Raw genomic sequence first — 17,268 nt, 5'->3', positions numbered from 1 at the left:
GCTGTACTTCCCCACCTTTAAAATCTGGGTTGAAATAGCAAACAAATTGCAGGTGGAATGGAAACCCTGTAGCTGCCACTCTCATACAGTACAAGCAAGCTTGGCTTAGATGCATGTGGTGGTCTGTAAACTATGGGAATTGATCTTATTTATATAAATAAGGATACGTGCTGGAAAGGCTGGAGAACTAAGACGTTAGTTTCAAAGGAAAACACCATTAAAATAGGATAACCCCAACCTGAACATTTTGTTTGTTTGCTTATTTGAGTTATAGGTGCGACCCTAACCCCAATTTATGGAGATGGTGCAGCCATTGGGCCTGGATTGAACCCAATGCCGTCCTGTGACGGCGGGTGGGGCCAGCTCAGCCACTCTCCGTCCCCACGTTGGGGCTTTGGGCTGGCTGCCCCCAGCAATGGGGAACCTGCCAACTGCACTGCCTCCTCTCCTGCACATTTGGTGGGCATAATGGGGAAGTTTTTTGCCAGCCGAGTGCCTCTGTGCAATCCAGCCTCCCCAACCTGGCACAAAGTGGGTTTGGATTTCACCCTGGAACCTGAAAGGGGGGCCTCCTTCCCATCACCAACCCGGAGGCAAGAGGTCATGGTTGATGCAGTCAGTCTACTTGGGGAGTTGGGCAGGTTTGTCCCTCCCTCCCTTAACTACAAGAAAGAAGATTCCACCTAAACATTAGGAAGAACTTCCTGACAGTAAGAGCTGTTCGGCAGTGGAACTGGCTGCCAAGGAGTGTGGTGGAGTCTCCTTCTTTGGAGGTCTTTAAGTGGAGGCTTGACAGCCATCTGTCAGGAATGCTTTGATGGTGTTTCCTGCTTGGCAGGGGGTTGGACTGGATGGCCCTTGTGGTCTCTCCCAACTCTATGATTCTATGATTCTATGATTTTAGCAGCAGTTCAAGGGCTTTTCTGTGTTGCTTTGGGACATCTGCTGAGTGCCTCTCTGTGCGCTCCGGTCCAGTTTTGGTGTCTAAACGCAGCTCTTTAAAAGCAACCAAGAGTCTTTGCCATCTTAAAAGCCCTATCTTGCACAATTTTCTAATTTTCCATAATTTTTCAGAAGGATACCTTAATCTGCATACAGTCATGATGGTTATTTTTTCCCCTGGAGAATTCCTTGATTAGTGAATCTTGACTCACCATGATGTCATTTCCTGTTAAAAGGGTCTTGGGTACCAGGGCTGGGAAGGAGCCACCATCAGTTCAGGAGCCACCTCTGCCAATCAGAATAGACAATTCTGGACAACATGGATCCTAATTCAATAGGAGACAGTTTTGCATGCTCAAATGCTATGTTTGAACTTTCTATGACAACATTGCCGCTTCTTTGATTTGCCTTTTTCATTCTCAGTTACATTATTCTGTACTTTTGCCTTTTGGCTCACTCTCTCTGTATATGTGTGTGCAAATTCTGTTGCTCTTATATCAACATTGATTTCTCTCTTTCTATCTCTTCTTTTCCTTTTCTTTTCTTAATGCAGATTGCTCATTCATCTTTGCGGGCAGCAATTCCATCTCAGGTGCATTTTCCATCCCACTTATTTCTACTTTTTAAAGCACTCTTAAAGTTGCTTTTTTAAAAAACCTCATTTAAATTAATATGCTTTAAGCTAGGGATGTAGGGTTTTTTTATTTAAAAAAATATGATGATTATTTGGCTAATCTTTATGGCATCGCTGTTCTCTGCCTTTGTTTTCCTTCTTTGGATTTTCTAGCATTGCATTAAATGCATTTCTTTGATCTGGTTATGTTATACATGTATTAAAGATGAAGTTCAAATAGGAAAAGATGCAACCGGGAGCCGATTATTCCTCCTCGCTTCTGCCCCTACTTTCCCCACCCGTGACCCAAGTATGTTTGACACAATATCTACATGGCATGGATGCATTTAGAGTTCTGTGCACCAATCCTGGCTCTACAGGAAAGATTAGGGCAGACTGTGTGGTCACAGAGCTGTGTCTTTCATCCCCTCACTGCCGTTGTGTGCATGTGCGCGCGCGCGCACACACACACACACACACACACACACACACACACACTGACCCCAGCATCTGTCACTTGAGGCAGCTCTACCAAATGGTAGAGCCGGCCGTTTGTATGCTTGTTAGTTCCTCCACACGGCTGGGAACCCTGCACAATACGGATCCCAAACTGCTTTGAGGAACCTAGCACTGTACCCACATATGCCTCCCATTCATACCTCCCACCAAACACGCAGCGATTGGGGAGGCAGAGCCCATGACCCCTTCCCTCTTCTGCATGTTCCTCCATCACAAAATTGTAGAGTGGGGAGGGACCCCAAAGGCCATCCAGTCCAACCCCCTGCAAGGCAGTGAAAGTGCGAAGGGCATTTTTGAAAAATGGTAAGGATTGTATGTTACTTGGGTTTATGTGCACGGTAACCTAAGCTGATATGCGCTACTAATACACGACAGCAAGCATGTGCAGACTGGGAGCATGCTTGCCTGCCACATGGCTGGCTTCGCCCAGTTCAGCTGCGATGTAGGGCTGTGCAGATCTGTCTGTTTTGGTTTCTCTCTGTTTCTCATTTGTCAATTAATCTCTCCCCATTTTCACACCAGTTTACATAAAAAAAAAAAAGACCACATGAAAATTTGTAGGCACTTTTTTTGTGTCCCTTTCACCACATTTTTCCTATGCAATTTTGCCTAATAAACACTTTTATTGTTTGCAAGCACTCCCCCCCCATTTGATGCTTTCTTGTGCACTGATAGAACCGTTTTGTCTCCTCGCTTTCCCCAATGTACACTTGTTTAATAAAGCATTTTTTGCTGGTGGGAGAGCTGTATCGCAAAGTCCGGTGAGCGGCTGGTTCCAAAGGGTACCCCTGTCACGTTTTGCGTATCTGCGTGTAAAGGGCGAGCTGGGTAGCTACATGTTAAATTGCGAACTGAACACATTTTCCCCCTTCCATCCCTGGAGAGATGCAAACAAACTTAAGAACTGTCTGGAAAAAAGGGTGAACTGAGCAGTGAGCTGAATAGAAAGAGGTGTGCAGAATGCCTTGTGCTATTTTGACAGTTTCCCTGTGAAAATTTGACTAAACCTAATGGGGGGTGTTGGGAAAAGGCCTCAAGATTTTGGAGTGGCTAAGGCTGAAAAGACGCATGACATAGGAATGCCGTGGAAAGTGTCGCTGCATCGGTAATCTGTTCTTCCCTACCGTGATGGGATGTCCCATCACATTATGAGTTTTTCTTGCAGTTGCAGCTGGTGTTGTCAAACTGGGGCAGGAAAACAGGCTGTACGATGTCATTGGGTTACATCAGGGGTCCCCAGACTTACCCGGGTTTGGGCCGGTGCCCGCCGCGCCAATCGCGCGGCGGTCCGGAGGGCGGGGGAGTGCGCGCCCGTGTGCATGCGCTCACACACTTACTGGCGCGGTGGCGTGCTTCCAGGTCGGAAAAATAGCCGAAAATCATTTGTGCGCATGCGTATGGGCCTCCCCCCGACCCGGAAGTGCACCGGAAATGACCTCTTCTGGGTTGGGAGAGGCCCATACGCATGCGCACAAACGATTTTTGGCGCTTTTTCCAATCTGGAAGCGCGCCGCCACGCTGCGTGCCGTAAGAGCGGGCGGCGGCAGCGGGCGGCAGGGCTCGTCGCGGGCCAGATTGGGAGGTCAATTGGGCCACATCTGGCTGTAGTTTGGGGACCCCTGGGTTACATGGAGGGTGTTCGTACGCATTAAAGAGGGAAAGAACTAGAGGTGGGGCTGCCATTTTCAGGCACGTCCCTGTAGTTCAGCCTAGATGAAGCAGGGCGTAGTGTTCACCTATGTCAAGCATGCCCAAAGTCTGTTTCGGGGGCTTAATCGAGTCTGCCGGTCGGTTTAATCCGTCCCTTGTGGCAGTTTATTCCAGGGGCAAAATCCTAAAAAAAAACCCCTTCAACAACTTCAATCCTAAAAAAAAGGTCAACAACTTTGGTCGGCCCTCACGGCCCTTCACATCATCAAATCTGGCCCTCTTTGAAAAAAGTTTGGACATCACTGACCTATGTGCTTTACCCTACACTTTTATTCCTCTGTCCCGAACTGGCGATATACAATAAATTCTCTCACCATTCGTTATGTATTTCAAAGCTGGTGCAGCACATACCAGAAGCAAGCCTGAACTACCAGAAGGTGCCTCCTGGCTCAACGGGATTCCACGATTTTGACCAAAATATGAATGACAGCCGAGAAGAGGACCTCACGAGGAAAACAAGGATGAGAAACAGGGAAGAGGTAAGTTCTTGGCAAGTGCGATCACAAGCCACACAGCAGATAGTTTAACACCTGCCAGTCACATGACGTCGCTTAGAGCACAGTGCTAGGCAAGCTGATCAGCTGATCCCCAGGGCATGTAGGGAAGGTGGGCGTGGCTCAGGCAAATGGGAAGGTCTTGTGTTCTAATCAGGCCCACGGACCTGGAGGTTTCCAACTGCTGTTGTAGACAGTCATTTGGGAGCAGCACATTAGTATTAAAAATGACAGCTCTTCAAAAATAAATAAATTGTGCCTGACTTATCTGGAGCTTGTTTTAATTCACGAATGGGGAACCTGTGACTTTCTAGATCCTGGACTCTAATAATAATAATAATAATAATAATAATTTATTGTTTATACCCCACCCATCTGGCTGGGTTTCCCCAGCCACTCTGGCTGGCTTCCAACAAAAGATTAGAAATACATTAACATATCAGTCCTTAAAAACTTTCCTGATGAGGGCTGCCTTCAGGTGTCCTCTAAATGTCAGATAGTTGTTTATTTCCTAGAAAACATCTGGTGGGAGGGTGTTCCACAGGGCAGGAGCCACTACCAAGAAGGCCCTCTGCCTGGTTCCCTGCAACCTCACTTCTTGTAGTGAGGGAACCGCCAGAAGGCCCTCGGAGCTGGACCTCAGTGTCCGGGCAGAATGATGGGGGTGGAGACGCTCCTTCAGGTATATCAAGCCCAGCCAACATGATCCAGTGGCCAGGGATCATGGTAGTTATAATCTAGAAGGCCACAGATTTCCTATCCATGTTTCAGTTTAGCTGATTGAGTAGTAGCCTTTTTTGTGATTATTTTTTTAATAATTCTTTTTAAAATCATGGAAGGGCTTCAGGAAGCTTCAGCGGATTAAAACCAGCTTGTGTGAAAAAAGTACATTGGCTAGGATCCTATGAAGCTCTAAATGTATACACCAAGCCCATTGGCACTTATCATATCAGGCTATAATCTGCCAGTGAAGTTCGACAAGAAGACCTGATCCCTTCCCTGTTGTTATCAGAAACACAAAACAGTGTTTCCTTTGGGAAAACACCATGAATATACCCTCCAAATGCAGGGGTCTAATCCTGTTGTGATATCACTTCTGATAAACACCCGCTTCTACTGAAATAAATCCTGCTGTTTGTGGTGATGCGTTTCAGGTAATCTTTGACAACTTGATGCTGAATCCAGTATCCCAGTTATCCCACGCCATCCGGGAAAACACAGAAAACCTGGCGGAGAAAATGAAGTGAGTGGATGCCCTCAGTCTAAACTTCACAATGGTGAAGCTGTGGAGGAACCCCAGGCTCCTGGTCTGGAGGAGATGACTGATTCAACTAGCTAGTTGTTGTTGTTGTTTTTGCCGAGATCTGCACATTTCCCAAGGCCTGTTGGAGATAATGTATACTGACTGGGAAATGTGGACAATTTACTCTTCGTGGATAGATTATGTGCACATTCAAGGCCTTCTGAATGTGCGCTGTAGCTGGTCGTTATGCATTTTAACCCCTCCCTCCCTTTATAATGTAGTTTCTGTGGGCTCATTTAGAAGCCTAAACTGGAACTGCTGCCTCCCTCCCAATGCCCCTGACTTCAGAACGCAGGGGAGCTCAGAGAACGGTCTTTGATAGAATCATAGAATTATAAAATTGGAAGGGATTCCAAGAGTCATCTAGTCCAACCCCCTGCAATGCAGGAATCTCAGCTAAAGCATCCGCGACAGATGGCCATCCAACCTCTGATAAAAACTTCCAAGGAAGGAGAGTCCACAACCTCCTGAGGGAGACTGTTCCACTGCCAAACAGCAAACAGCTCTTACTGTCAGAAAGTTCTTCCTGGTGTTCCTTTGAAATCTCCTTTCTTGTAACTCAGGATTATCTCAATGTATCGGCAGATGTGGGAGGTGGAAATCTATAAGCCAAGGGTGGGGAATCTGTGGTTGCCCGGTTGTTGTTGGACTACAACTCCCATCACCCCCATCATCAGCTTATTTAATTTAATTTTTAATTTATTAAATGTGTAGACCGTCCTTCACCCAAAGATCTCAGGGCGATTCACAGCATACAAATACAAAAGAAGAAGATAAAATACATAATAAAAAAAAGAGAGCGAAGACCACAAAGGCCACAGGTTCTCTATCCTAGTTTATTACTGTATTGGAGATAGTTATTCCCAAGCATGTTTCTTTTCTTGACAAAATATTATCTATATTGTGTATCAGAATTCTGTTCCAGAATACTGAGCGGACATGGGAGGAGATGGAGGCCAAGATTAACTCCGAAAACGAAGTGCCAATCCTAAAGACCTCAAACAAGGTGGGGAATATTTGTCCTGAACTGTGTGCTTGGTTTTACAGGAAGTCTTTATCGATCTGCAACCCTTAGACTTCCATGCACAAACCTACCTACCTTCCTTCTTTTGTTTGTTTATGGCACGGTTGAGATGAATGCAGGGCACTAGAATGAGTGCAGGGGGGGGCATGATAGAGGTGTTATAAAATTATGCGAGAACTCCTGGACAACTAACAAAACGAAGCTGAATGTTGGAAAGTTCAGGACACACAGAAGAAAGCAATTTCTTAATGGAGCACATCGTTAAGCTATATGCTTCCACTAGATGTAGTGATAGCCACCAACTTGGGTGACTTCATAAGAGGATTATGCCTCTGGAAATCACAATTGGAGAAAGTGCTGTCACATTCAAGATCTTCCCCTAAGCATCTTTTCTGCCACTGTGAGAAAATGATGTTGGACTAGGCAACTTCTTCTTCTGTTACGTTCATTGAAATGTGCACCTGAAGCGGAAATCTCGAAACTTGGCTCGTTACAGATTTTGGTTCTTAATTTTGTCTCCTTTTTTCACACTTTTTAAATAAAGGAGACTGGTACGTGGCTGCTCTTAAATGTCAGCAGAAATATCTGCCCATTTGTAAGGTCAAAATATTGAGTTTTACTACTACAAGGGGGCGGGTGGGGTGAAGCTTTCAAAAACCAAATGTAACTTTAAAAACCTTTAAATAGAAAAGGGGGGGGCAAATGTAGAAACTTTGCCCCAGTTTATGTTTTAATATGGGAAGTTGAACAGATCTGGAACTAAACAGAAATTGCTATCACTGATAGAATAAACACATTCTCAGACCCTTGAGTATTTGAATTACTAAACCTATCGTTCTTTATTACTAGGAAATCAGCTCTATTTTGAAGGAGCTCCGTCGAGTCCAGAAACAACTTGAAGGTTTGCCTTATTTTGACTTCCCTGTTTCTCTTTGGTTTGCGTTAAATGCAGTTTATTGTACTAAGAGCCGGGCTTGATCTACACTGACCTTTTTAAACGTCATTAGAGCAATATTACCTATGCCGTTCTAAAACGTCACAAGGCATACTGCAAAGATTACATTCGTTACCTTATCGTTATTCCTCTGTAACAGCAGTTCCCCTTACTGCCCGGTTCCTGGTTGCTCTGCAGTGCCCTCTGGTGTCACATTTACTTTATTAACGTTCTTAGCAGAAAGTAACGTGACCCTTACGTTTTGAAAATCATCTCTTAACTCTTTCTTAACGTTATAAGAAATCCAGGCAGATGGGTGGGGTGTATAAATAATATATTATTATTATTATTATTATTATTATTATTATTATTATTATTATTACCAGGAGTGTAGATCTACCCACAGATAAAAGGGAAAGAAGAATGTATGTACGTTTCCGAGCACAATTCAGAGTGTTGATGCTGACCTAATCAGAGCACGTCCCAGAATACCTGAAGGAGCGTCTCCACTCCCATCGTTCAGCCCGGACACTGAGGTCCAGCACCGAGGGCCTTCTGGCGGTTCCCTCACTGAGAGAAGTGAGGTTACAGGAACCAGGCAGAGGGCCTTCTCGGTAGTGGCGCCCTCCCATCCGATGTCAAGGAAATAAACAACTACAGTATCTGACTTTTAGAAGACATCTGTTTAGGGAAGTTTTTAATGTTTGAAGTTTTATTGCTTTCTATTTATTATGATGATTAATCTTCTGCTGGAAGCCACCCAGAGTGGCTGGGGAAACCCAACCAGATGGGCAGGGTATAAATGATAAATTTTTATTATATTATTATAGCGCCACCTGCTGCCCAGCTCCCTGCATTCTGCCCTACTAATCCCAACAACCTCCAGGTTTGGGAGATGATGATAATGATGATGATAATAATAAATTTATTTATACCCCGCTCATCTGGTTGGGCCTCCCCAGTCACTCTGGGTGGCTCCCAACATAATAATAATAATAATAATAATAATAATAATAATAATAATAATAATAATGCGATAAAACAGATAATACTTGACAAACAAAATAAAATAGAAGCCATTCATCTGCTTGACTGCCAGCCATCAAGTGTGAAGTAACTGGGAGAGAGAGAGGGAGAGGGAGAGAATGAGAATGTGTAGCCCTGTAGCCCTATAAATCCATGTTAAGGCTGCCTTGGCTTTCTCCCCCTTTTTTTCTGCAGTTATAAATGCCATCATTGACCCGAGTGGAAACTTGGATGTGCTCGCCAATAACAAAATGTCTTCTGCTACGCCACAGTCTGTGGCGGCTAAAATCAGGACTGCTAACAACATTTCCGGGTCCATGTTGGAGGCGTTGTCGCCTGTCAAGAAGAGAAATTACGTGCAGAAATCAAACTTTGGCTCTGCTAGCCTGCAGGATGCTACGTTTGTTCCAGATGGGGAGAAATACGTGATCTAGCAAGAAAGTTTTCTATCGCTTTCCCTCTTGTATGTAATTTGCCGTGGCGTTAGTGTTGTGTACGAGTGGTTGTGGGCAAGTCCTTGTGGAGCAGTTGTTTAGATTGCTAACACATTGCACAAAAGAAAAGACAACAAAACGAAAAGGTGCAATCTCTGATGTGTGAGCACAAGTGGCAGGCCTATGTATACGCCTTTTGGAAGGGGCAAAAATGGACGAGCACTGTGGAACAGCACATATTCAGCACAGAGGCAAAAAGCAAGTGATGCATAATTTCTCCAATGTGCCATAGCAAACAGGCTTTGCGTATTCTTCACACTGTACTGCCGAAGCTCTGATATGTTATTGTATTTAGCCTGTTTATAGCTGTCTGTTTTAGTTGTATAGAGGCTCCATTTTGAAAATGTACCTTTTGGGGGCAGTGGCTGGCTGTTGCTGTATATTTAATTTTAAATACAAATCGTTAAATGGTTCAGCCAAAACTGATTCCCCCTCCCATGCTTGTCAGCTGAGCAATGCAGCGTGGAAGTCTTTTTTTCTTTTTCATTTCAGAGATCCAAGAGCAGTTAACTTGCAAACATCTCCAAAAAGGAAACCAAGATGACATTGAATCATTCCACTTCCAATCACACAGCTTTTATGATTCCACTGGGAATGAGTAATAAAGATTACAGATGATGGAGAGGCAGTGATTAAGTTTGCATTTTTGATTCCCTTATTGTAATCAGTAAAAAAAGAGAGAGAGAGAGGATGAAATTCAGGTGCAGAGGAGGAGGCAAATTAGTCACAAGGTCAGGATTTTGTATAGTGAAGTTGCCAAATTTGTACTATTTCATGGCAGCTGCTTCATAACTAAGTTTTCAGGTGGTCAAAATGTGTTTTTAATGCAGTCCACAAAGTCTCCTGTTTACTGCATAGAATTCTGAAGGCACTAAAGAATTGAGTATTCCATGTGCGAGCAATTAAGATTTTGATCATAACTCACCATCCTGTGCTTCTAAATCTCATTGACATGCATAGGAAGTTTAAGAGTGTAGGAGTTGAGCTGCTTTTTGCACTCATAGGAATCCTGTCTTGAGCCTCGTTCCTCACCCTGCGATGCATGCTAAATGGAGGCCTCCTTAATAGAGCTTTGTCTTGTGTTGCCTCCAACTTCCTTGGGTTTTCTCATGCAGATCTGTTGAGCCAGCAAGACCCTGGACTACACTCTTTTGTGAATGGCCAGCTTGTCAATCATTTGGTGATGGCCAGCAGGGCAGCGATATCACCGATCGCAGGCACGGCAGCTTCTGCAGTAACCCCTGGTCTCCCCAAAATGCAGGCTGGCACTAATAAAAGTTGCCGCAAATCGTGGTGAGATTCCAACTTTTTACTGCCTTACGTTGATCGCATGAATGTGGATTTCAGGAGTCCGTCTTAGAAGCATCCCACCTGGGGTTTCCATAGGTGGGTTGAGAGTTCACCCTCATGTTGTCTCTGTTACCTTATTTGCTCCCATTTTGTACGTTGTGTCAAGCATTCCTACCAAGATGAATGGGGAGCTGGCAAATCCGGGCAAGCTACTGTATAATGGTGAATGTATTGCTCTCGCTCTCTCCCTGCACACGCACAAACAGCTGAAACCTCAGTTTACTTCAAGCACTGTGGCCACCCTGTGACTGTTGAATCCAGATATGTGAGCTCTTCTGGCTAGTAAGAATTAAGTGAGTTGAGTGGCTGGCTTTTAAATACAGTATTATTGAAATGATCTTATACTTCCACCAATGCAATCTCGGATAATGCCAAGGATAGTTTTGCAACAATTCTGAGGTGCATGCTAATAAAAACACAATTTTAAAATTAATAATAATAATTTTAAAAATTCATTGTTTTCCACTCCCACTTGCCAAATTAGTGCTTGCTGACTGGGAGGGGGGGTGCACTTATTGAGATGCCAGTTAATTTTTTTCTATTATAAAATTCCTCTTTTGCCTAAGTAGCTAAAAAAAATAAGGAACGTGCGTCTTTATTGTGAAAAAGACAGTACTGAGCTCTGCAGACATTTTGTGTTACAACTCCTGGGGGTTGATAGGAGTTGTAGGCCAAAACATCTGGAAGGCTGGTGAAGGCTAAGCTAGGTGGACTAATGATGCAAACCAGCACCACCTATCATAGCTGCCAAGTTTTCCCTTTTCTCGCGAGGAAGCCTATTCAGCATAAGGGAAAATCCCTTAAAAAAAGGGATAACTTGGCAGCTATGCCACCTATGATTTCTGGTGGTAGAAAGATAATTCTTTTTAGTTATAGGTAGGTAGCCGTGTTGGTCTGACGTAGTCAAAACAAAATAAAAAAAATTCCTTCCAGCAGCACTTTAGAGATCAACTAAGTTTGTCATTGGTATGAGCTTTCGTGTGCATCTAGGTATCTGAAGAAGTGTGGGACGCAGGTGGCACTGTGGGTTAAACCACTGAGCCTAGGGCTTGCCGATCAGAAGGTCAGCGGTACGAATCCCTGCGATGGAGTGAGCTCCCATTGCTCGGTCCCAGCTCCTAGCAGTTCGAAAGCATGTCAAAGTGCAAGTAGATAAATAGGTACCGCTCCAGCGGGAAGGTAAACGCCGTTTCTGTGTGCTGTTCTGGTTCTCCAGAAGCGGCTTTGTCATGTTGGCCACATGACCCAGAAGCTGTATGCCTGCTCCCTCGGCCAATAACACGAGATGAGCGCCGCAACCCCAGAGTCGGTCACGACTGGACCTAATGGTCAGGGGTCCCTTTACCTTTAGGTTTTATGTATTCATCCTAAGTCTGGAAAATTGTATGCAAAATATCTTAACGCTGCCAGGTAGTGGATCTTGTGTCCATCTTTTTGAAAATGAATGGAATGGAATGATTTCCCCGGGGGAGGGGGCGCTGTTAGTCTGATGATCCCCAGTTGCTGTAGATGGGGGTTGGGAAAGGGGGTGGTTGTTGTTGTTGTTGTAGGTGGGAACCTACTGGTATTGTGGGCCTGGGGATAGTGGATGTACTGTATTCAATAGAGAAGACGGCTAGTCCATTAAATGGAATTTGTTTAAAGCAATGCTATAAGATGGCAGGAGGCAAAGTGGTCTGGCAAGTGAACAACATATTCAGCCTCCCTATGTTTCTCTAACTGTGGAAGATCCATGGTTTTAGTTTTATGGCATGCGTCTTTCTTAGATAAGTTGGCTGTGTAACTTAGAATAACAAATGGTGCCATTGCTGTAGAGACACAGCAGTAAAGATTTCCAAAGCTCTTCTTATTTACAGAAGGATCCAGTAAGTTGCACATTCAGTTATTTAGGTCAAATCCACACCATACAGGGACCCAGGTGGCGCTATGGTTAAACCACTGAGTCTAGGGCTTGCTGATCAGTAGGTCGGTGGTTCGAATCCCTGTGACGGGGTGAGCTCCCGTTGCTTGGTCCCAGCTCCTGCCAACCTAGCAGTTCGAAAGCACATCAAAGTGCAAGTAGATAAATAGGAACCACTACAGCGGGAAGGTAAACGGCGTTTCCATGTGCTGCTCTGGTTTGCCAGAAGCGGCTTTGTCATGCTGGCCACATGACCTGGAAGCTATACGCCGGCTCCCTCAGCCAATAATGCGAGATGAGCGCGCAACCCCAGAGTCGGTCACGACTGGACCTAATGGTCAGGGGTCCCTTTACCTTTACCTTTTACCACACCATACATTTAAAGGGCATGGCTTTCCGCCGAAGATTCCCGGGAACTGTAGTTTTACCCTTTCCAGAGGTACGATTCCCATCAAACTGCAGTCCCCAGGATTCTTTGGGAGAAGCCATGTGCTTTGAATGTATGGTGTGGATAGGACCTTAGTTCTCCCCTCTTCTGTTGCACATGGAGGGGGGGGGTGTTTGCCAACTCAGCTTAGGGTGCATCCAGCCATGTTAGAGAGACGTCAACTGTTGATCTCGGCATGTGGTCAGCCGATTTGTTCCTGTCTGTGAAATCAATAAACCACGTGGGAATGGTGGGGCACATCAAATTCACCTAAACACCCACATCAGGGCTGTCCCACAAGAGACTGAGAAGAGGCTGTAACCTGGTCAATGCTTGTCTGTATCCACTTGGTTTTTTTAGGCTAAGATATTTTTTGCCTCCCCCTTGATCAAGTTATTCAGTAATATATTCCAGGACTTTGAAATAATGGGCAAACCCAGAGGCTGGAACACACAATCTTTTCACTTCCCCAGTTCTTCCCCATGATCAAACAGAGATGCCACACAACACGGTGTTTGCCAACACCAAGTCTAAATGTGATTCTCTTTTAATATAATGCTGTAATTTTTATTTTTTATTTAAACACAGGCTTAGTTTGAACAAGCTTAGAAGACTCTTAGGGAAGGAGGATAATATTTGTCAATCTCTTGGATATTCCCACATAGGTTGTAATGCTTTTGTAGGGTCTACAGATGTAGACCCAAACTACACTGTAGTTTACCTTTTTTAAAAAAATAAAAAATCTGGGCAGTGATCCTGTTATTCAGATCTAAATGTGAGGTATTTTGTGTGCACACATGCTAGGCAGATACTACATTTACATGTGGCTATTCTGTGTACTCTAGCATCTGGGTGGCAAAGGGTGATCCAGTGTGTTTTCCTACTGCACATTGCAGTATAGGTTAATCCAAACAGGGTCTTTATTCTGAATCCTGCAGTTCGGGCTGTACGGTATTAAATTGTCACATGTAGTTATGCCAAAGAGGAAACCTTATGACTCTAAACTCTGTCCAGCTTTGGGTCCCTCCAACATACAGTATACATACGTAAATCCCCAATTTTATGTTGCATACAGTCTTTGTCCTGGTACTTCTTGAGTAGTCCAGATCCCATTTACTTTAGGGTTTCAACTTTTGTGGTTTGTTTCTTTCCTAGAGTGTTGATCCATTGGCCCTTCTTGTTTTCATGTGCATTGCCATGCTCTGTTTTCTTCTTCTTCAAATGTTTAAGTTAAACATCTACCTTTGGCTCGTAAATTTTCAGAGAAATAAAAAGCCCATATCCCATTGGAATTAAGTGGTGAGGTGGGCATCGGTTTGCCTCAGGATTCTTTCTGAAAACTGAGCTTGGTTCTATATGTTGGGAGGAAAGTGAGTTTTCTTTTGGGTATGTTAACATGTTACATCCTTGTTGTTTCGTAATGATGGAATGGATGTATTTATCTGAGAGTGAGCGCACTTGGTTGCGTTGAGCATATAATGTGCAGCCTGTCACTCTCATGCTGTTGATGACGACAAAGCTGAATTAACCAGGTCAAAGTCTTTGCACAAGTTCGAAACACACTTTTCCAACAGTCCGGCATGTGCCTAGATGATGAGCCCAAGATGTTTGAGATTCACTCACCCTGCAAGGATACGTTCTGGAGCTTTGTTCACAGGTTCAGTGAACAAACAATGTCCATTTGGGGGAGGCTGGAAGTGGAATTGGCTTGTGTTGATTTGAACCTGAGAAAACTTGACCTGCAAATCAGCTGGGGAGAGGGGCATCTTCACACATTACAGGCAAAATAAGTTTTGTCACAGGAGCGTGCACTGATTGTATTAGCACGGTACACCTCTTTTCCCCTCACACACTTCGTTATTTTGGGATGCACTTAACAGGTCTTAGGTGTACACCTAAAACCCATAATGTGTGAATGGCCTGACTCATCCTTCAACGAGTTAAAGAAAACGTTTACAGATGACCTACTTTAAGAATAAAAGTGTATGAGTGCAAAGATGCTACTGATATTGGTAAATTGATGCGAGGTCTTTCTCTTTTATTTTGAATCCAGCAAATGTATACATTGCAGCTGTAAAATGTACATTAACTACCTGTTCACTTTCTGATGTGCCCCTTGCTGAATTGTGCCTAACTATATGCTGTTGTTATGCTGCTGAAATCATTTTCTGCTGTTCAAACACACACACACAAACTGTTCATGGAGTCATTCATTCCATCTGCATGCGACACAAATGCAAGCTGGGCTGTATAGCAGAAATTCAACTTTGTATAATTCAAAACTGTTTCAGTGATTTGTCTTTTTTTGTTTCCATACCCCCTCTTGAAATACTCTGTATAATTTTAATCCGGAATACCCCCGTCAATTCGTACATAGTGGGGCATTTCCCATCCCCCCTTATTTTTTCCTTTTTTAAAAAAAAATATATGGTAATTTATTTCATTTGGTTGATAGGCAACTTATCTGTATATTTTTGTTCCAAGGTGATGTTGTGGATGTCTTTAAAAACAAAATAAATTGTTATTTTATATAATTTTATCATAAATTTGCTATAATAAATCATTCTTTTTTGTTTTCCACGAGAGGTTTTCTTTCATCTCCAAAAATATGTTTTTGTAAGTCCTTTCAGGACATAATTTTAATAAATTGAAATAAGGTTGAAAAAGAGGGGGGGGAAATATATGCACCTCAGTTCTGGGAGCACAGCCAACCTGGATCCAATGTAGATTGGGGCGAAGGCTTATATGACTACGATGACTAGTGGCCTCATCCTTTGTATCAAAGTGGAAAATCTCAGGTCCACGGAACAAGCCTCCCAATCTGGTCCCCAGGGCTTTCTCTAAGCTTTGCTTCCTCTCCCCAAGCCGCCACACTCCTGACTGACCCTGCTTCACAACCTTGAGGGCTTGCCAAGAGGAAGGTTGCAGAATTATGATGAAGCTGGGGGTGAAAAGCAATGGATGGGGGAGCGAAAAATAAGTCTGAAGAGAACAGCATGCTTAATGTTCACATGTCAATTGTGGTGGTGGTGGGGGGGAGGCAATCCGAGGGTGAGGCAGAATGGAATGGAGTATTCTTGAAAGGGGGATGGGTGGCTGGGACCCTGAACAGAAGAAGTATTCCACACTTCAACATTTTGTTGCAGGCCCTACTTGTTGAACTTGAATTGAATTTATTCTTACGGTCACAGACCAGCTTACAAAATCAGAAGAATAATAAAAATCATAAAACACAATGATAATACACTAACATTTACACAGCAGGAACAATACACACACATATATGTATACTGTACAGCACAGCAGCATTAAAAAATGAATAAATTTAAAATGAATAAATTGGAACTGGGACACTAAAATATAGCCTAAAGATTACCATTTGGGGTCTTATTCATTGTGGTAGCACCGCTTGTTCTCTGAGCTTTATGGCTGCTGCACAGAATTTGGCCACTTTTAGCATAATCTCAGGGTCTGTATCTTCTACAAGGAGTTTAAGACATTGGGATTCGTTTATAAAGAATTTTGCATGACCGGTGAAATGAAAGCCTGGCGTATGTCATTATAAAAACGGCAGCGTAATAAAACGTGAGAGGCAGATTCTACCTCTGGCAGACTCGTTCCGCATATGGTTTACCTGTGAATCTTCCCTGCAATAAGGCAGGTGGCAATACATTAAATCTGGCAAGGGTAAATGCCCGTCTATATTAAGGTATTTGTAATTTTATCAAATACATACTTTGCTGGGGAGAATCCTCTCCCATTGTCCTTTATACCTGGATGTTTATTCATCTCGCTCACATGGTGTTGGAGTTCCACATCCCAAACTCGTTGGCAAATGATTGCTCTTGCTTTCTCGTATCCTGCAGCTAACAGAGCCTGAGGCGAGAATCCCAAATCTCTTAGCTTTTCATACAGTGTTTGGTTTCCAGGATTGGAAGGAGTCCGGAAGGGTTAGGGGTGCCAACCCAACAAGGGAAAAAAAATTAGTTTTAGCCAGTAGTGAATCTTCAAAATCCATATCTGGGCGCTGACAGGGATTTGCCCAACTTTCAGGCGGACCACTATATAATATAATAATAATAATAATAATAATAATAATAATAATAATAATTTATTATTTATACCCCGCCCATCTGGCTGGGTTTCCCCAGCCACTCTGGGCGGCTTCCAACCGAATATTAAAAACAATACAGGATCAAACATTAAAAACTTCCCTAAACAGGGCCGCCTTCAGTTGTCTTCTAAAAGTAAAATAGTTGCTTATTGCCTTGACATCTGCTGGGAGGGCGTTCCACAGGGCGGGTGCCACTACCGAGAAGGCCCTCTAGGTCTGGTTTCCTATAACCTCACTTCTCGCAATGAGGGAACCGCCAGAAGGCCCTCGGTGCTGGATCTCAGTGTCCGCACAGTGGACACACAGGAGGGGATCCCCAGCAGACAGCGATAGAACTTAGTTTGAAAGGATTCTAGGGGATCATATACTTGTTGAACTCTTTCCCCTGACTACCACGATCCCCTTCCTAGTCTTCTGT

At 43.8% G+C, this 17,268-nt stretch overlaps 1 protein-coding gene across 3 annotated transcripts in view; it reads left to right on the top strand.

The window, feature by feature from the left end:
• Positions 1-9,687, top strand: part of CEP170B (centrosomal protein 170B) — an 82,436-nt gene extending 72,749 nt beyond the window's left edge. For all 3 annotated transcript variants that reach the window (XM_088673585.1, XM_088673579.1, XM_088673582.1), the window contains exons 15-19: positions 4,120-4,263; positions 5,433-5,521; positions 6,494-6,587; positions 7,455-7,506; positions 8,761-9,687. In XM_088673585.1, the coding sequence (XP_088529711.1) occupies positions 4,120-4,263; positions 5,433-5,521; positions 6,494-6,587; positions 7,455-7,506; positions 8,761-8,999 (618 nt within the window). In that variant the 3' untranslated portion in view covers positions 9,000-9,687. The remainder of the gene's footprint in view (positions 1-4,119; positions 4,264-5,432; positions 5,522-6,493; positions 6,588-7,454; positions 7,507-8,760) is intronic.
• The last annotated feature ends 7,581 nt before the right edge of the window (positions 9,688-17,268 follow it).

Source organism: Zootoca vivipara, chromosome 1 (genome assembly GCF_965207765.1).
Source record: "Zootoca vivipara chromosome 1, rZooViv2.hap1.1, whole genome shotgun sequence".
In the NCBI taxonomy this organism is placed as follows: domain Eukaryota; kingdom Metazoa; phylum Chordata; class Lepidosauria; order Squamata; family Lacertidae; genus Zootoca; species Zootoca vivipara.
This window is presented reverse-complemented; position numbering and strand designations above follow the sequence as displayed.